Here is an 18,931-nt window from a genome sequence, read left to right on the forward strand (position 1 = left end):
AAAAAAACTTTAAGTAACATAAACAAACAAAAGAATTAAATCTAATCAAATGCTTCCATTTCAAAAAATCAATACCAAATATGTCATAAACCCCTTTACGATTTATTTAAACTACACTCATGGCTTCCAATTAGTTAGGATATAAACAAACGCTTCTGATTTTTGTTCCTAACTTAAAATGGAAACTTGCGGCCTTATTTGTGTAAGTGGGGACTACGAGAAGTTTTTGATGAGCTGCTCCCAATGTCCCACGATTGTGGAGGTTGCTCAGTGGCAGGAATTTGTGACCCACATCCGCAACGTGCATAGCAAACACGAGTTGATCCAATTTCGGGAAGATAGTGCTGAAATAGAGGAATTCGAAATGGAATTTAAACAGGAGCATTTAGCTGGGGAACCACAAACGCAAGAACTGATGACTGGGAAAAAGGAATCAGAGGAGGAGGCTAACATAGAGCTCGACATAGAAGCAGTTGGCTCTTCGATTGCCGCGCCAGAGGAGTCTGATCTTTCAGAAGCTTCATGTCAGCAGGAGTCCGACCAGGAATCGGAGCAAAGTGGGCAAACTTCAGAAAGAGTTACATTGTATACTCTGCCAACATATAAGGTATTCGCGTAGAATAAGACAAATACATCAAAATAACCCAGTCTGGTGCTTTAGTTTCTACCATCCTTTTTTCGCCGGGATCCTAGAACTTTAAAGTTTATAGAGCTCTACAAAACACATCCTTGCCTTTGGAACCCAGAAAATAGCGACTACAAGGAGCCCCGGGCATGCAAAGAAGCTCTAAAGCAAATGCAAGCGGATTTGGAGACCTCGGAGTCCATATTCCTAAACGAGATTACACTGAAATTGGCCATCAAAAAAATACACACGCAGTTCAACACCGTTCACAAGCGAGTACTCTCTGGAAATCAGAAACCTTATTCATTGCCTTTTAGTATCTACAATCTATGCAGCTTCCTGAAGGCAAGCAAAGATGACCAAGAGGCTAACAAAAACGATAAGATCAAGGCAAGAAATTGAAACTAGTTACAACAAAATCCAATAAAAACCTACCTTTATTCAACAGCTGGACTTTTCGAAAAAAAACAAGGTGACCACCGACCTGATAGAGATGTATGCCAACTTTCCGCAACTGTATGATTCTACGCATAAGGAGTTTTCTAACATAAATTCACGAAAACAAGCATATGAAAGCATGGCAGCGGAGATCTCTGTGCCCAATGAGGACATCAACAGCGATGACATCTTTCGCGCGATCCAAAATCTTCGTCAGTGGTACTATAAGAGCGCCAAACATCCCATTAATGCTGTTAGTGAGGGCGAGAAATTCTACATGGAGGTGTGCCAATTCATGCCGCCAAAAATGTTCAAACAGCGACTGGTCTGCCAGATCTGCCAGCAAGTCACTTTCTCGGATCACGTACTGCAGTCACATATATTCAAGGAGCACAACATTGGCGAGCTTCCGTTCAAGTGCACTCTGTGCGACCGAAGTTTTATGATGCGTGGTGAGCTGACAAACCACACTAAGAGGGTCCACATCGGCAAGACACACAGGTGCACCCACTGTGAGAGGACATTCGCTGTGCCTTCGGACCTGAGGCTGCATATCCGCACGCATACGGGTAACAAGCCATACATCTGCGAGCACTGTGGCAAGGCCTTCCGACTTAGATCCCAAATGAAGCTCCACGTTACTGCCATTCACACCAAAATCAGAGCCTTCAAGTGCACCATGTGTCCCAAGGACTTCAAAAAAAAGGTCCACCTGACAGATCACGTTAAAGGCCATCTGAATATCCGTGACAAAATCTGCAATGTGTGCGGCAAAGCATTCTACAGCGGTCATTCTCTCATCCGTCACCGGCAGATTCACTCCGATGTAAAGAAGTTCGTCTGCAAACTGTGCGACTCCAGATTTTCCCAATTCGTGGGTCTTAATACGCATATGAAACGCACCCACAACATTGTTCGCAACAACTCTCAAAAGCCTAAGGAGGCTACGGAAGCCGACCACTAAAGTCGGTTAAATATTTAATCTTAAATTAAATATTTAAATATAAATACTTTTTCATTTTATTATTTTATTAACTCATATCCCAGGAGGGAAAACCCATCTAGCTAGGGTATATGTGATTTTCTTCTAAATTATGTTTTTTGGAACCTCTGCCAATTTTTAAGCAAACATTTTTGTAGATGTGCATTATTATATGTACTTACATCAATATAAATCAAGCAGAAAAAAGGTTTTTTTTAATACATATTTGAAAAATATTCCGATAGATGCCGTTACGTCTCGCGATATTCCAACTGATGTATTTCGATTACATTTCATCGCTATGCAACACTGTCAAAAACGTAAAGGCATCGTATCGTAAATAAACGCGGATTTAGTCAGAATATTGTTCATTTTCTTGAATTGGGACCGCCAACACGAGCATGGAGGTGTGCGGCAGCGTGGTTACCAACTCCAAGTACGAGCTATTCCGGCTGAAGTGCATATACTGCACGATAGAGAGCGAACTGAAAGATTGGGAATTGTTCATCGTCCATGTGAAGACCGCCCACTACTGTGAGGAAGAGGACCAAAATCCAGTTGATACAAAACAGGACTTGCCAGCGGAAATATACGCTGCAGACACCGCCATCACCTATGGCCCTGACGATTTTTTTGAAGTAATCGAAAACAATAACACCGAGGATCAATGGCTTCAGCCCGATGGCACTGTAAGGCTCTAAAATGTAAATCCTTATTTTTTTAATTACTTCTGCTTTGTGTTCTACAGGATGTTCAATACCTAGAGGACGCCACCGCTTGGTCGGATCCCACAGTCGATTTTTGCGAATTTATACCGGAGGGAAATTCGGCCGAAAATCCTACAGGAGATACAACCACAAACATGGGTGATGACTCTCAAAATCACATCCCTTTAAACACGGACGACGATGAAGTCGACTGCAGTGACTTCTATATGTCTGAAGATGACCTAGCACCACCAAGAAGACCTGGACGGCCGCCCAGACGAAAAAGACCTGGACAGGTTTTCAAGGTGATCATGATCAAGAGCCATTCATTTGAAAATCGTCAAACTAAACTATATTCTTTAGTTTAAAGTGTCCTTCACTCGAAGCAATCCACGGGTTCTGCATTTGATTCACGCGTACAGAGAGCATCCATGTCTGTGGAATCCCTCTGATGAACATTACAAAGATGATCCAGCGCGGAATATGGCCTACGAGGCTATAATGGAACGTATGGACAACAAGGCCAACGTTCTTTTTAACTTAGATGAATTGAAGAGAACGCTCGAACAGCTGCACGTTCAGTATACCCTAGCTTTGGAGACAAAACAAAAAGGAAAGTTAGTCGGACTGGCAGCGCGGTACTTTGCTAAGTGTGATTACCTTAGTGTGGCACCCACCGTAACTCCCAAAGACGCAGAAGAGGACGACGACTTGACTGTAATAAAGGTAATAAAATATCAACATTCTATTTGACCCAATTTAGTTGAAACCGTTCATTGTAGCTTAACTTTAAGGAGGAAAACCTGGTCACCAGTGCTTTCATCGAGACATACGCTAATTATCCCGGTCTGTACAACAACGAGCTGTCAGACTTCGGATCGGTGGAGGCGCGCGCGAGTGCTTACCGAAAGATGGCCAAGGAATTCCAGCCAGTAGTGAAGTGCAACGAGACGGACATTTACATTGCGGTCAACAAGCTGCGCCGCTGGCTATACGACGCCATGCGTCGCCTGAAATCCAAGGAGCTGATTCAGAAGTGCAGCAAGCAGGAGGTGCAGTACCTGCGCATGTGCAGCTTTCTGCCTGCGAAGGGATCGGAAAGCCAGGTTCTGTACTGCGACTACTGCGAGAAGCGCTTCCACGGAGACTACAACCTGAGAGTGCACATCTTCAAGGCTCATCAGTTGGGCGACCTCCCCTACCTCTGCAACCTCTGCCCGAGACGCTTTGACCGGCAGGTGGACATGGACAGGCACAAGCTGCGATCGCACTTCGAACGAAAGCTCAAGTGCCAGTACTGCGAGAAGACCTTTGCAGTGGACAACGACCTAAAAGTACACACGCTAATTCACACGGGCGAGAGACCACACGTCTGCGACATCTGCGGCAAGACATTCCGGCTCAAGCTGCTTCTGGACCACCACGTCAACGGTGTCCACCTTAATATACGCCCCTATAGCTGCGACATGTGCAGCAAGACCTTTCGAAAGAAGTTCGAGTTGGCCAACCACATCAAGGGGCACTTAAATATTCGTGATAAGAAATGTGAATACTGCGAAGCCACATTTTACGATCATTCTTCGCTGTCCAGACATCGCCGGAGTCACAGGGAGGGAATGAGTTACTGACTAACTTAATCCTTATGCTTTTAAATCATTAGCTTCACGTCATATTTTCTTTGTCAGAAAATAACTTAAGCTGTCGAGAAGCATTTAACAAATAATTAATGTTAATCATAAATTAAACGTCTCCCTATAAGAAAAATATATGAAAATGTTCGAATTGTGTCTCATTTATAATTTTCTGAATCAACGATAAACTTGAAATTAAAATGATTTAAAGTGGTAATTAAAAATTTCATAAACAACGATTATAATTGTAATATATATAAATAACATTTATTTAAGAAATACAAAATGTAGGTTTTCAAAATTAAGCATTGGATATTCGACTCGATTTCTTATCAATCAATTTCTTCGAAGTAATTTTCCAACACTAAACAGCAGGTGCTTATCGATACATGGCTTTGTTGTGCGTGCTTGCATTGGAATTTTTTTGTTTGGATGTAAAGTATGGTGATTTGCGGCAATATTTTGGCCAAGAACAACTACGAGCATTTTGTGCTGTCTTGTCTGCACCAAAATGAGTGCTCCGTGGAAATGGAATTCAGACGGTGGCGGGAGTTCATTATGCATGTCAAGGAGCACCAGAACACGATATCAGAAACGCAGGAAGAACTGGATGCTTCCGGATGCATTTCTTCTGCCGAAAGCGAGACCGAGATTAAGCCAGCAAAAGTGTTTATAATGGAGGAGCCCCGGGAAGACTGCCTTGCCGAGGATATGTATGTGGATCTGCCCGTATCCTCACAGGACGAAAGCGCAAGCGGAGAGGAAGACGTGGCGGATTACCCTTCCATAGCAGTTGACTGCGAACTAGACACCGGCAATTCAACAAATTACGTTCCCCTTTCCAAGGTAAGATACTGTCTTTACCGCAAAACATAAATATTTATTTATCGAGTTATTTTACATTCTGGCAGTTTAATCCCACGTTTTACAGAAGAAGTCCACGAATCACTCAGTTTATCGAGCTCTACAAAAATCAGACCTGCTTATGGGATCCTGCGGATGAGTCGTACAAGAACAAGGAGAAGCGCACAGCAGCCTACGAAGAGATGCTGAAGCAGTTGAAGGCCACCGCAAACCTCCACCTCACATCCTACAAACTTAAGAAATGCATTGCCAGTCTGCACGCCCAGTATGCTGCGATTACGCGGCAGAAAAAAACCCAAAAGCTGACCAAAGTACCACTCTATTATCACAAGAAGTACGGCTTTCTCGCAGATCGTGGATGCCCCGATGAAGCCGATAGCGATGAAGATGACAGCGATGGAAAGATAAAGGTGAGCTGCTAATAAATTATAAGCCAATGCTTCAATTTTACCTCTCGACGACAGCTCGTGTTTACGGAGGAAAACCGACTGACCACTCTTTTCATTGAGCTGTACTCCAAGTATCCGCATTTGTACGATCCGACGCACAAAAACTTCTCCAATCTAAGTGAACGCAAGTCATCACTCATTGAGATGACCGATTTACTAAGTGTGGAGATTTCGCTGGGCTTAATCAATCACTATGATGTTTACGATAGTATTCAGAGCATGCGCCAGTGGTACTCGCGCCGAATAAAAACCCTAACGGATGTGCAATCAGTGGGCCTGTCGCTAGCCGAGAAACGGTACATCGAGTGGTGTAGGAGTTTCATGCCCACCAAGACATTCCGCCAGAAGCTAAAGTGTGAAGTTTGTGAGCAAGCCTTCAGCACGGATCACGCGCTACAGGCTCATCAGTTTCGGGATCACAAGATGGGCGAAGGCGGCTGGTTCCGTTGTACGCTATGCGAGCTGAACTTCGACAGAAGATGCCACCTGCAGCAGCACATCCAGCGTGTACATATGAGCAAGGCGTTCGCCTGCGACATCTGCAACCGGAGCTTCGCCTTTGGCAACCAGCTTGCTAGCCACAAGCGCACCCACGACGAGAAGCACGTGGCCAAGCCGTTTGTCTGCGAGTTTTGCGGAAAGTCGTTCAAGCAGAAGATACAAATGACCACGCACGTGACGGCGGTGCACACAAAGATCCGGGCCTTCAAGTGCGACATGTGTCCCAAGGACTTTCTGACCAAGCGCGACCTGAAGGACCACGTAAAGGCGCACCTTAACATCCGCGACAAGGTGTGCGAAGTCTGCCAAAAAGCCTTTACCAATGCCAACGCGTTGGTCAAACACCGACACATCCACAAGGAGAAGACGTTGCAGTGCTCCCTCTGCACCACGCGCTTCTCGGAGCGGGTGAGCTTGGGCGTTCACATGCGACGCACCCACAAGATCATCAAGAGCACTCTGAAGGTGGCTGAGCAGACAAACGACGCCCTCTTTTCACACACATTCCCCCTGCCCCAAGACATTTCCAACAAGTGAAAAATATTTATCCATGTTAGGCATTTATATTTAGAAAATAAGGTTTACATTTGGGTATAATTTTAAAAATGCACCATTTCTGATAACTCGCCAAGGTAACTTTAAAGTGATGTATTTTAAAAATATCAATCAGGCTTAAAAATCTTTTACATGTAAAAAATAATATAATATTTTAGATACATTTTGACTTAAAACCTTATGCTAAACCTAACATTTCGGATTTAAAAAATTAATTTTTTTATTATTTTTTTTCATTTAATATTTCTAAACTTAATTTAAAAATGAACCATTTGGATATTTAAAAAAAATACAATTTTTTCATTTCATTACATATTTGTTTATTTTTATTGAAATAAAATTTTTTTATATTTTGGTTCGGGATAAATAATAATTAATTTTTGCTCTCAAATATATTGTAACGAAAGTATTATTTTTTTACTATAAATTTTTTATGAGTATTTTTTATAATAAAACTCGGGCTTCACATTTTCAAGAAGATCTTTATTTTACAGCTTTCAAATTTAATAGGAATTAAGATCACCAATTGGGGAGGGTACTTCATAGCATTATCTTTTTGCCTATAATCATTTCTAAACCAGTGTTCGGGATGGCTGGGATCGGTATCCTGATTAAACTTCCATATCCATTCAAAATATTCCATATTTTCTTCCTCAGCGTATGAGATGCGTATGAAGCAAAACTGTCTCAATATATTAATATGGGCCAGAGCCCACTTTTTTTCTACTCAGAGAATACAAAACTTACAACAGAGCATATTTTTTTTTTTAATTTGGTCGATATTTTTACTTAACAAATGGATATTTATGTCTTTAAGGTATTTTTTAGGTGTTTTGAAGATGGGAACGATTTATGTATATAAGCTTTTGATCTTGTTAAACATCGTTCGTTACCTACTTCGTTACCTTCCTTTAAATGGATAGCTGCAAAAACTTTCATTAGCTCTAGAATTTTTTTATTTTTGTCTTTCCCTTCTCTCCAAGTTCTTTGAAAATTATACGCTTGACAGACTAGACTCGGTAAGCCATTCCGACGTAAAAGCCGAATCGCATATGATTTTTTCACAAAATTGGTCATTTATAGAATGACTTACATATATAAAGCCAAGCTCCTAAGCTTTCTTTTTTAGAAACAACCAGAAATATTGCAGAGTTTGATTGCCTGTTCTATATTTTTAGTTTAAGTACAGCTTAATTAATATTAATACCCACCCAAAAACCATAGCACACTTTAGCATTCTCCTTTGTGATATTGACATTGTGTAAATAATTTATGTAATAAATAAACAATTTTATTATATATTTATTTATTAATAATTTTTTCCTATCACTCATATTCGATGTGGACTTTTTGAAAAGTCAAATCTTAAATTTCTAAAATCCTTACGTGCTTGTCAAAATTTGATCGTAAAAGTACCAGTCCACCAATTTTGCGCTGGTTAACACTGGCGGATCAGCTGTTTTTGTTGTGGTTTGCGCTGTGTTACGTGCCCTGCACTCGGATTCTTAAAGGGAGCGATGAGCGGACTGTTTCCCAAATTGTGGCGTCCATGTGACCTTTTGTTTCTGCGCCGGACTACGCAGGCACTTCCGGTTGTCGGCGTCAAGCAAAGCCAATGGAACGGACTCCGTTGGCTGGCCACCAGTGCTGACAAAAATCCGGCAAGCGACCTGCGTGAGTTACCGCACTGCAATGTAGGCACCATCGGTCATGTGGACCACGGAAAAACGACCCTGACCGCCGCCATCACAAGGATCCAGTCCCAAAAGGGCCTGGCGGAGTACCGCTCCTATGACCAGATCGATCGGGCGCCCGAGGAAAAGGCGCGCGGAATAACCATAAACGCTTGCCATATTGGCTACGCCACCACTGAGCGCACCTACGCTCACACGGACTGCCCGGGTCATGCGGACTACATTAAGGTAAAGAGCCAGAGTGCAAAATTTTCCGTTCAATACATTATTTTTCCTGTGAACTGCAGAACATGATCTCGGGGGCCTCCCAAATGGATGGCGCCATCCTTGTTGTGGCTGCCACCGATGGTCAGATGCCACAGACGCGGGAACACCTGCTGCTCGCCAAGCAGGTTGGCATTCAGCGCATTATAGTGTTTATAAACAAGGCCGACCTAGTTGACCAGGAGGTGCTCGAACTGGTAGAAATTGAGATGCGTGAGATGTTGAGTGATTTCGGCTTTGATGGTGTCAACAGCCCTGTGATTTGTGGTTCAGCATTGCTAGCTCTCCGCGAGGATAAGTCTGAATTTGGCGTTCCCTCTATTGAAAAGCTATTGGAACATTGCGATTCCTACATACCAACGCCCCAGCGCGATGTAACTGCCCCATTTATCCTGCCCATTGACAATGCTTTTACGGTCCCCGGAAGGGGAACCGTGGTAGTTGGCACCATTAAACGCGGCACTATTCCCCGGAATGCAGATGCTGATCTGCTTGGCTTCAATCAGAACCTGAAAACAAGCATTAGTGACATCCAGATCTTTCGGAAGAGTGTGCCTCAGGCGCAGGCCGGGGAAAATGTGGGCGCCCTACTGCGAGGCATCAAGATATCTGCCGTGGAGCGCGGAATGTTGCTGTGTGCAACGGGTTCCGAGGACATTTCCAACCATTTTGAGGGTTCCATGTACCTACTTTCGCGGGCGGAGGGTGGTCGCTCCAAGCCAATGCTCTCCAAGTACATTCAGCAGCTATTTAGTCAGACGTGGAATGTTCCGGCACGTATAGATATAAGTAAGTAGTTACATTAGGTCAAACTAATAAGTGATAAGTCAATTTTAACGTTATACAGCTGGAATTATTATGTTTTAGTTCAATTAGTAATACCAGTTCCAAATTAATTTCAGTTCCCAGTGAGGCTATGCTGATGCCGGGTGAGCATGGCCAGGTGCGCGTCACTCTGTTGCGAAAAATGGTCATGACACCTGGTCAGGCCTTCACCATACGCGAGAATGGAGCCACAGTGGCCACCGGAATGGTTATGCAGCGACTGCCCTCCCTGGACCTTCCCAAGAACAAGCTGTCGAAAGCGCTGGTGGATTGTTAACGACTCGCAATTATATTTGTACAAATTCATAAATTGCTATTCATACACGAAAAACTGTTTTTGTTAATATATATGTATCTGTTAGGGTAAATTGCTTAGAATGTTTAAAACAAATGCCAACATATTTTAGGTTTTTTATTACTTTCATAGTCCTAAGCCATGGCCAAAGCAGAAATAACAAATTACAAACAGAAAATGAGAGTAGATAAATAGATGGAATGCAACACCAATGCAATAGTGTTCTCTATGAGTCTTAGCCTATAATCTGCAGTTTCGGCGTTACAAGATTTACTTTAGGCAACAAATTGGCCCGGTTAAGTACATTTATTGTATACATATGTGTATATATATATATTGTTTCTAAGGTACAAGGTTCAGGCAAGGAATGCTCGTTTTTTTATGGTCGGAGTCTTACTCCCGGCACTTATTGCGTTTCACATTATAAGGTTGGTTCATAACCTTTTATACATTTACTACAAATGTTTCGTATTACAAAAAAAGATTGGCAATTCGGGATAGTAGCCATTTGATTATCGGAATGGATACAAATTGAATGGAAAATGGTGGGTAATTTTAAACTAAACAGGAACTACATGTATTGCGGCAACAGTGCTAAGCATCGTTTCATTGTCTAATAGATTTTCTAAGCATAAGAACATTATTCATTTCTCCAAACATTATACCGTATAATACACAAAAAGAAAACGATGTCATGTATGTCGATTGACAAATCCGACTCTTAAATCTTTGTTAGAAACTCGTCCAGATTCAGATGAGAAGGCAGTTCGATATCTTCCAGCTTGATGTCGCTATACCTGAAGACCACCTTGAAAGGCTGAATGAACTTCTGGTCGATGGTAAATTCATCGCTAATGCTCTTTTGCTAAAAGACACATTGGAAATGTAAGGATATCGGATATTTAAATAGTTTTTTTACGTACCGTTTGTCGGGCATTAAGTTCCTTGGTCAGTTTTTCAAGAAATACGTTTGTTATTTCACTCTCGTAATCATCCAGTTTATAGGACTTCATCACCTTAAGCACCTGAGCCGTGCTCAGTGAAGTGCACAGATCGCAGATGGTCTGAACGTCTTGCTCACTTTTCCGGGACTGTAACAGTTGGGATACTTGATTTAGAGGCGCCAACGGTGACAGCACATCGTTTGACTGAAAGAAACAAAACACGTTAATCTATAAACAATAAAGTTAAGTAACCCGACCTACCATCTTTTTGCTACGGACCCAATCCTCAATGCAGCCGATATTATAGCGTATTATCATACCCGTCTCCCACATGCAAATGTCGCCCCTCAGCATCAAACAATTGAGGGCCACAGCACATATAAAGTAAAGTAGCTGATGGAATATCTGCTCCGCATAGCAGTTGTCCAGGCCGAAGTGCTGGAATTGCTTATAGAAGTGTTCCAGCTGCCCGATTAGTTGCTTCCAGGCTGGACCGCCTCCGTGCTCTGGCGATGAGGCGGCTCCAATTGACGTGGCCCGGCTACGCATTCCATGTGCCTGTCGCCCACGCTGGATCTCATCGTTGTTAAGAATGGCTGGCACTATCTTGGGGTCCAACAGGCCCTGGATCTGCATGATCAGGGCCTGATACAGATTGACTATCAAATCAAGAATTACACGGCGGTACTCGAACAGGTTAAAGTTCTTCAGCTGCTGCTGATTCTGTTTCTCAGTGTTAAACTTCACATACTCCTCCACATCGCCGTATTGCTTGAGAAGGTTGAGCAGTCTATTGCAAAAGGGTATAAAGGAACATTAAACTCTATGTTTAGTAGAGTTTTACTTCGCTTACGTTATGGAGTTAACAAGCCAAATGACGCGGTTTTCAATCGGATGCGGCGTGCGGTGCATTTTTTTGATCTGTATCACAAATTTGCTTAGCAACTCGCGCACATCATCGTCGGCATTGGTCAGATCGGTGTATCTTGATTAACAAAAAAAAATATTAATAAATATTCTTATATTGTATTAGCAAGGAAACATACCGGATGCACATAAAGATGAGATAAGCTGGGAAACCTGGCAGAAGGCCGACCACTGTGCGTGGAGTCAACGCGCTCAGCAGACGCTGCAATATTTTGTCCAGATCGCTGCTGTGGAACTTCATGAGACCCTGTGGATTTTGAGACTTTTGCTTGGTCACATTCGCGCCCACGTCGGTGGATGTTCCGTTGGCCTTGTTGCGGCTCATCTCTTCCTCCAGCTTGTGTTCTAACTGGCCGCCATCCTGCCGGTAGGCCTTCAGCTTGGCATTGGCCAGCTTGAGCTCCTCCTGCACAACCAGATACTGAGCCACAGCATTCTGCAGTTCCCGACGCAGATAGCGGTCGTTCTGCTTTAGGGTATCCACATTGGCTTCCTCGAACTCATCGATACTTTCAAAGATCACCTTCTGAAGTTCATCCTTTTCGTTGTTTAACCGTTCAATCTCCTGCGTCATCTCCATAAGCCTGCTGTTGTGTTCCTCCGTAATGGCCTTAAGCTCGGACTCTAATTGACTGCAAAAGTAGGATGAAAAGATAAGTACTTCATTCTTTTTCTATATCGCAACCCACCGATTAATGAGCTTTTGCGATTGGAAGGCCTCCATAAGTTCGTTGACATCGTTGCCCCGCAGTTGCAAGCTCTCCGGCTCTAGAGATCTAATCGACTGGCTTTGCTGCAACAGGACCGCCTTCAGCTGGATGCATTCCTCGCGGCGCCTACGGACTTCTTCCTGTAAAGCTGCATGTTGAGCTGCAATGGCAAAGAGAGGGAGAAGAAGGAAGAACGAAAAGTGGTTCAGTTGGACAACTCTGTGGGTCGCACAGCGTGCGTGGGCTGTTACCATTGAGCTCGTTGATCTCAACACCGTGTTTTATGCTCGTCCGCAGCTGATCGTACTCGCTGCGCAGTTTCTCGTTCTCTACCTCAAGCTCGGAGACGCTATGTTAGTGGTGAGCAGTGTGCGGCAATAACACATAGATGTAGACAAATGTAGTTTGGTTTTAGTTGTAAAGACTTGGGGCAACATCGATCTCGGGTAGCGATCTCGTGTCAGTATTTTGGCAACAGGGTCTTGAGTACTTACCGGAACGAATCCTCGGTGGGCTTGTGGCGACTGGCCAGCTTCAAGTACTGCTCCTGCAGGTTTTTGTGCTTCTGTTTCTCCTCCTCGAGAATGGCTCGCAGCTTTACAACAAGACTGGTAGAATCGTTGTAAGAATCTTAACAGAAACATTATTAATTAGTCTACACAACGACTTTAGATGTAGTGGTCTTACAATTCTTGCTTAGCAGATCCGGAGGCCGGTTAATGTCAAGCGTGTTTTTAGCAGAAGCGTAGCCCACATCGTCCTCGTTTTGACTGGAGGCATTGCTAGCCTTGCGGCCGTGCAAGCTAAAACTGCCGGCCGTGAGTCGACTAAGCTCCTCCTTGAGCATGTAGTTCTCAGTTTCGATGACCTCCTTGTCTTTGATCGCTCGCTGGTAGGCCTCGTTCAGCTCCCTGTTGTCAATCTCAGCCAGCATGCGGTCCTCCTGGGTACGCTGGCTGACCTCTGCGTTCTTTGCCATCTCGATAATTTCGTCGATCTGGCGGCGCAGCTCCTCGTTCTCCAGGCGCCACGTCTGCTTCTGGCTGAGCCACTCCTCCTGCGCATGACCATTCTCCTCAAGCAGCTGCATTTTTTCATCCCGCTCCGCCTCCAGCTGTTTGTTGAGGGCTTCAATCAGTTTGTCCTTGTCCTGGCAGGCGGCCTTTACATTCTTAAATTCTCCCTCCAGGGTCTTTTTTAGTTCAAGCTTCATTCTGCGAAGAAAAATACAATAACAATCTGTATGTCAAAATTCTTATTTCTTTAAATACGGACTTTAATACGCTGATCTCGCTGGTCTTGTGCTTTAGGTTGCTGTTGTCGCGGTTTAACTCATCGATGCGCTGCTGCATAGAGATGATCTTGTTTTCCAGACCCATGTATTTATTTTCCATGTGCGAGATGGTTTTGGCCTCGGCCTTCATGCGCTTAAACTTACGGCGAGCCAGAAACCTGCGAATCGCCGCCTGGCAAATGATGATGTTGCGTCGTCGCTTCTGATAGGCTCGCCTCGCCAGGGCCCCGCGCACAAACCGCTGGATCTGCACCGCCCTGTAGTGATCCCGCATCGCGTTAAATTTGCTGCGGGCCATCATTCCACGAGCATAGGTCTGTATGCCGAAAATAGAATGGCGAAGGCGCAAATATCGACGACGGCACAACCAACCTCGAGCGTATTTTGATAGGATCAGCCCCGCCCGCGCTTCCCGCATCTTCTGAACACGCTGGCGGGCGAGAAAGCCGCGCGCATGCCGCTGTATACCGTTGATCACCATCTGGAGGCGCAGGAATCGACGCCGGTAGATGAATCTTCGCACCACCGACTGCACAATGGTGATGTACTTCTTTCGCAAGTTAGCCCGCACCTGTTCGAGGAACGCCACTTGACCGGCGCGGAAGAAGATCTGAGTGTTTCCGAAGCGATACTTGTCTTCGTCCTGGATCCACTTCATCACTATGTTCTGACACGACTGCTTCATGTCGTTCTTGTCGAGCTTGGAGCGGAAAACCAACAGCTGGTAGCGAGTGTAAAAGTCGGGATAAAGCCACCGCGAGGGGAACCCCGCCGCAGAAATCCGAACTGTTTCCAGCACACCGCAGGCCCTTAGCTGCTGAATAATCTTTGCCGTTTCCCACTTGAAGGCAATCTTGTCGTCGTTGGGCTGCGCGGGGTAATCATAATTGAAGGAATTTATAATTGAAAGTTTCGATTCTCACCTTGATGCAGCGCACGTAGTGCGGTGTTGTGGCATGCAGCGTGGATATTAGCGAGGCCAAGCTCTCCTGAAACTGTGATCCCACCGTTTTCCTATGCTGCTTGGATGGTACCACCTTATAACAAAAATTAAAAAGGATTAATAAAGCGACTTTACAATTTTAAAAACACAAAAAAATGATTTCTTTAAGTTAAACATGTGAAATTAAAATATTTTAGTATATATAGTTTTAAATTATTTCTGAACCTAGAAATTTAAAAGAAATTAAAAAAAAGAGCAAGAGCTATAGTCAACTGTCTCGACTATCAGATAAACGTTACTCAGAAAAGCAATTTTCAATTGGCGGGACAACTTTTTGAAAACTTCTTTCGCCTATTTGCCTATTCGTCACTATAAAAATCTGTAAGTTTAATAACAAAGAAGGGTGAAAGTATAGACTAATTAAAAAAAACCCACTCAGTACGCCATTAACTGAGGGTGGTAAAGAATTTTCCGGCTCGTGGGTGTAAAATTAGGGTGTGGTAAATTTCTTAAAATTTATATCGTTTTCAAGATATCCAGAATGTGGAACAGACATCAAGGTGGACACATCCCCAAAGGGACTGCGTATTTTTGAGTATCCTAACAGTACAGGTGTTATTCTAGCACTTGTAGTTCTAAAGATCTCGACGTTTATACGGGCAGACAGAAATAGCTAGATCAGCTCGGCTGAAATTCCTCATTATGATAATTTAGGGCGTTCGCAGGTTATTCCTTGTACCTTCTTTCTTCCTTTTCAACAAAGTATCGAGTAACGGGTATAAGTGTCTTATCTTACAACTTCAGTATTAGAACTTGGTTAGGGTTAAAATGAACAAAGAAGTGGATGATTACAATTTTATATGTCGTTCTGTTAGTCATTTTTAAAAAATTTAAAAAGGTTGTAACTAACTCTTCGACGGGTGTCGTTCCCTTGCTGTTGGACATTCCGAAGGACGTTGGTGGTGAGCAAACGACAAGCGTATGGAAAATACAGATAGCAATAAGACAACGGTTACAGGTGGACTAATGTACAAAGCAGTTTGATTCATGAGCTCCGTGCTGCATTTGGGTAATCACAAACCTGTTTGCGGCCAGCACTGATCACGACACGACCACCTAAAGTGGACGATTTGGCGGTATCCACGCTTAATGTGTCAATCTCCTCGAGAGTCATCACCTGCTTGACCAGGGACATGTTGGATTCGCTAAGCACTTGGGTTAGCTCCTTGGAGACAGTGTCACGATTCTTTTCCAAGAATCCGTTCACGTCATACTCGACCGTGTCGGAGAAATGTTTAATAAAGAAACCTTAAAACGTGCAATTGAAATAACTGTAAGATTTTAATTGATTATGAATATCAACAACTTACTTGTGGTGCCGAAGCGGGGCTTCTCGAAATGCGGAAATTTACTGCACTTTCCGATGAGCTTGCCAGCCCAGCTCTCGTCTGAGCCCTTGGGCATCTGCATAATCACAAAAATTAATTAACGATTTTAAAACCGAAGAACAGCAAAGTCCTACTCTACACTCCTCGTCGAGCAGGTCCAGCACTCCCAGTCGAGATTCAATTAGATCAATGCACGGCTGATTGTCGTAGAAGTCAATCATAGTCCAGGTTATGCCCTCCTTGAGGTACTCCTCCTGCTCCAACTTGAACACATGCTGGTTGAACTGCTGCTGGAGCTTTTCATTTGCGTAGTTAATGCAAAACTGTTCGAAAGAGTTCACCTCGAACGTTTCGAAGCCGTAGATATCGAGGACGCCAATGAAGCTGCACTGCTTGCTACCGTTGTTGAGGCTTTTGTTTAGCACACCGACGATGTACTGGAACAGTTTGGCGTAGATGTGCTTGGCTAGGGCGTCCCGCGCCGCCTGCGCCGCCTCAATACTATTCGGTATCAGCACATATTCATTGACCGACTCTATCTTACGCATCAAAAGCCACCGGCGCAGATCCTCGGCGCTCACACGTAGCAGATCGCCGGTGATCTGCAGGTGGATGTCATTATGCTAAGGTGTGGATAGATGAAGTACTTAGTACAAAGTATAAGGAATATGATATCGGTTTTGTTAAATATGCCTTACAAATATCTCGCAGGAATCCGTGTCCTCCTCTTCTGTGCCCTCATTAAACTTCTTTGACACTTGAATGTTGCCCAAATGGAGTATTCCGGCCAGGATTTTTACGATATCCGCTATCTGCTGAATGGAGAAACCCAGCACAGTCATGGCCTGTACGGTTTCGTTAAACTGATCCGCATCAGAAACGCGTTCGATGTCTGGAGCGCAGCCCATATTAAGGAACTGAAACTTGTCCTGGTGGTCTGTGATAAAGATGTGTTCAATCAAATACTGTGCGAAAATCAAAGAGTCATTCTGGTCTTACCGAGCACCAATTCCGGGTACTTGGCCCGGGCCGCGCACAACTGGTAAAATATGTGATAATTGCGCTCGCCCTGCGCTTGGTATACTACCCTGGATTTTTCCAACAAGTAGGTGTGCATGGTGGCCCCTTGCAGATACATCACGCCCATTTGATTACGAAAAAGCAGCTTGGTGAACTTTCCGAAGCGAGAGCTGTTGTCGTTCCGGGTGGTCTTTGCATTGCCAAATGCCTCCATGATCGGCGAAGATGCCAGCACCTTACGCTCGACCTGAGTCTCTGACTCGGAGCCTCCTACGGCGGCGAAGTACCTCATCGCATACTTGGCGGACACCGTTTTACCGGCACCCGACTCTCCACTGACTATGATGCTGAGGTTGCAGTTCTCGCGCTCCAATTTTGTGTACGCCTCCTCCGCCAGGGCAAAGATGTGCGGCTCCAGATCGCCCATAGCGTGGCCCCTATATGCCCGGATTATGCTCGGTCCGTAGAGCGGCATCTCCGCATAAGGGTTAATGGCCACCAGGATGATGCCGCAGTAGGTGTAGATAATCTGACGCTCGCAGAAGCGGACACGCAGATTGTGCAACACCCCCGGCTCATGCAGGTAGGACAAGGTGGTGAGGTCGTTTTGTCCCACCAGTATGGCCGGATTGCGCAGCGGGGGCAAGTCGCTGCCATCGGCCTTTAGCTTGACCTCCTTGAGGCTTCCAGATTCGGTGCAAATCTTCAGGAAGCCAGCGCCCCTTCGATAACTCTCCTCTAGTGTGGCACTCTCCCATACCTGTTCCACGTGGGGTATCCAGATTTTCGCGCCCTGAAAAAGAAATGTTTGTGATTATTGGAGGTCATAACAAGCACTAACCCCAGCAGCTGATGGAAGAATACCCAAGTAGGGTAATATAATATAATAATACTACGCTCAGATCTCCCAGAGCTCGGTAAAGTGGTCGATTAGTGAGTGTCACGACCTGCAGTTAACCCGAATCTCCTCCAGAGACGTCATCCAAAACGCTGTTATCATTCTAGCTTATCGCTCGTCCAATTCCCGGGCCGATAAGACCGCCCTGTGATTCACTGCCAAACATTTTTGGGGGCTGCGATGCAGTCATCAGTGGGTAATCACTTGTCATGGAAACAAATCAGGGCCAAGAACTGGAAAATGACCAACACACCTACACAGGCACGCATACTTTGGCCAGGGGAAAATCACGTTATGGGTGCAATTTTATATTGGCACCATTTGCAGACGACACCGACACCGCCGCAATCTGCCACGATGCACTTGTGGGGCATCAATATATATACTGTGTATACCTGCGCATATAGCATCTCCTCGCTCGACATGGTTTACACTTGCGGCCTCGTCCGCTCCTTTTACTCCTTCTTCTCCTTATCTCTCCTCTTCTTCCTACTCCGCGTGGGTGCAAGAGTGATTTGGGCTCATAAATCCCGTTAGCTTTATCCCCTTTTCTGTTTTGGTGAATTTTTTTGCAGGCTCTGTCAGCCTTTTTAAATTTCCATTTTCGCTGTTGCTATGTAGTTTACTAAAAATTTGCAGTCCAAACGCGTTTAAATTTTTTTAATAGAGTTTACAAAATCATTGGTAATTTTAGAACAAAACTCCAAATTATGAGAAAAACAAACAAACTTCCGTCTCTGTCACTAACCGACTGACTGATGTTTTGTTGTTGCCAAAGGGCAGGGTTGCCAAAGGGCGTGCGGTTTGGGCCATGTACAAAAAGGGTGGTTAATTTGCAGGATAAAGATTGAAATGCATGATGCCCATCATGAGAAAGATTCTATTAATTGATTAACAAACTTTACTTTTGCGGAATAAACCTCTGAGAGAGCCTTAAACATTTGGCGCGCAATGCCCTGAGTGAGTTTCGCAACACT

General features: G+C 44.3%; 5 protein-coding genes across 9 annotated transcripts; 4 read left to right on the plus strand and 1 right to left on the minus strand.

The window, feature by feature from the left end:
- The first annotated feature begins 28 nt into the window (after positions 1–28).
- LOC108094042 (zinc finger protein 287) lies at positions 29–2,071 on the plus strand. The gene is made up of 3 exons (XM_017194476.2): positions 29–607; positions 662–1,015; positions 1,074–2,071. Exons 1-3 carry the CDS (start codon positions 179–181, stop codon positions 2,025–2,027), a joined length of 1,737 nt encoding a protein of 578 aa, XP_017049965.1. The 5' UTR covers positions 29–178; the 3' UTR covers positions 2,028–2,071.
- A 96-nt stretch (positions 2,072–2,167) lies between these two features.
- On the plus strand, positions 2,168–4,534 carry LOC108094041 (zinc finger protein 287). 2 transcript variants are annotated; one of them, XM_017194474.2, is made up of 4 exons: positions 2,168–2,734; positions 2,794–3,057; positions 3,116–3,478; positions 3,535–4,534. In XM_017194474.2, the coding sequence occupies exons 1-4, from the start codon at positions 2,447–2,449 to the stop codon at positions 4,378–4,380; spliced, it is 1,761 nt and encodes a 586-aa protein (XP_017049963.1). In that variant the 5' UTR covers positions 2,168–2,446; the 3' UTR covers positions 4,381–4,534. The 2 variants fall into 2 exon arrangements, with proteins under 2 accessions (XP_017049963.1, XP_017049964.1); XM_017194475.2 differs by having other exon boundaries at positions 3,547–4,534.
- A 229-nt stretch (positions 4,535–4,763) lies between these two features.
- Positions 4,764–7,019, plus strand: LOC108094066 (zinc finger protein 62). 2 transcript variants are annotated; one of them, XM_017194507.2, is made up of 3 exons: positions 4,764–5,229; positions 5,295–5,657; positions 5,712–7,019. In XM_017194507.2, the coding sequence occupies exons 1-3, from the start codon at positions 4,825–4,827 to the stop codon at positions 6,732–6,734; spliced, it is 1,791 nt and encodes a 596-aa protein (XP_017049996.2). In that variant the 5' UTR covers positions 4,764–4,824; the 3' UTR covers positions 6,735–7,019. The 2 variants fall into 2 exon arrangements, with proteins under 2 accessions (XP_017049996.2, XP_043064047.1); XM_043208112.1 differs by having other exon boundaries at positions 5,117–5,229; positions 5,315–5,657.
- A 1,094-nt stretch (positions 7,020–8,113) lies between these two features.
- Positions 8,114–9,866, plus strand: LOC108093877 (elongation factor Tu). The gene is made up of 3 exons (XM_017194222.1): positions 8,114–8,674; positions 8,734–9,499; positions 9,613–9,866. Exons 1-3 carry the CDS (start codon positions 8,270–8,272, stop codon positions 9,810–9,812), a joined length of 1,371 nt encoding a protein of 456 aa, XP_017049711.1. The 5' UTR covers positions 8,114–8,269; the 3' UTR covers positions 9,813–9,866.
- A 66-nt stretch (positions 9,867–9,932) lies between these two features.
- LOC108093876 (unconventional myosin-Va) lies at positions 9,933–18,697 on the minus strand. 3 transcript variants are annotated; one of them, XM_017194219.2, is made up of 18 exons: positions 18,350–18,697; positions 17,036–17,849; positions 16,735–16,973; positions 16,171–16,659; positions 16,019–16,112; positions 15,730–15,956; positions 15,559–15,582; positions 14,629–14,742; positions 13,687–14,573; positions 13,099–13,625; positions 12,906–13,041; positions 12,663–12,760; positions 12,391–12,571; positions 11,821–12,333; positions 11,628–11,759; positions 11,036–11,564; positions 10,754–10,978; positions 9,933–10,695 (listed from the first exon to the last, which is right to left on the minus strand). In XM_017194219.2, exons 1-18 carry the CDS (start codon positions 18,377–18,379, stop codon positions 10,552–10,554), a joined length of 5,403 nt encoding a protein of 1,800 aa, XP_017049708.1. In that variant the 5' UTR covers positions 18,380–18,697; the 3' UTR covers positions 9,933–10,551. The 3 variants fall into 3 exon arrangements, with proteins under 3 accessions (XP_017049708.1, XP_017049709.1, XP_017049710.1); XM_017194220.2 differs by lacking the exon at positions 15,559–15,582; XM_017194221.2 differs by lacking the exons at positions 9,933–10,695; positions 10,754–10,978; positions 11,036–11,564; ... (1 more) ...; positions 11,821–12,333; positions 12,663–12,760 and having other exon boundaries at positions 12,432–12,571.
- Positions 18,698–18,931: the final 234 nt, after the last annotated feature.

The sequence above is a fragment of the Drosophila ficusphila genome, unplaced genomic scaffold (assembly GCF_018152265.1).
Source record: "Drosophila ficusphila isolate 14025-0441.05 unplaced genomic scaffold, ASM1815226v1 contig_414, whole genome shotgun sequence".
In the NCBI taxonomy this organism is placed as follows: domain Eukaryota; kingdom Metazoa; phylum Arthropoda; class Insecta; order Diptera; family Drosophilidae; genus Drosophila; species Drosophila ficusphila.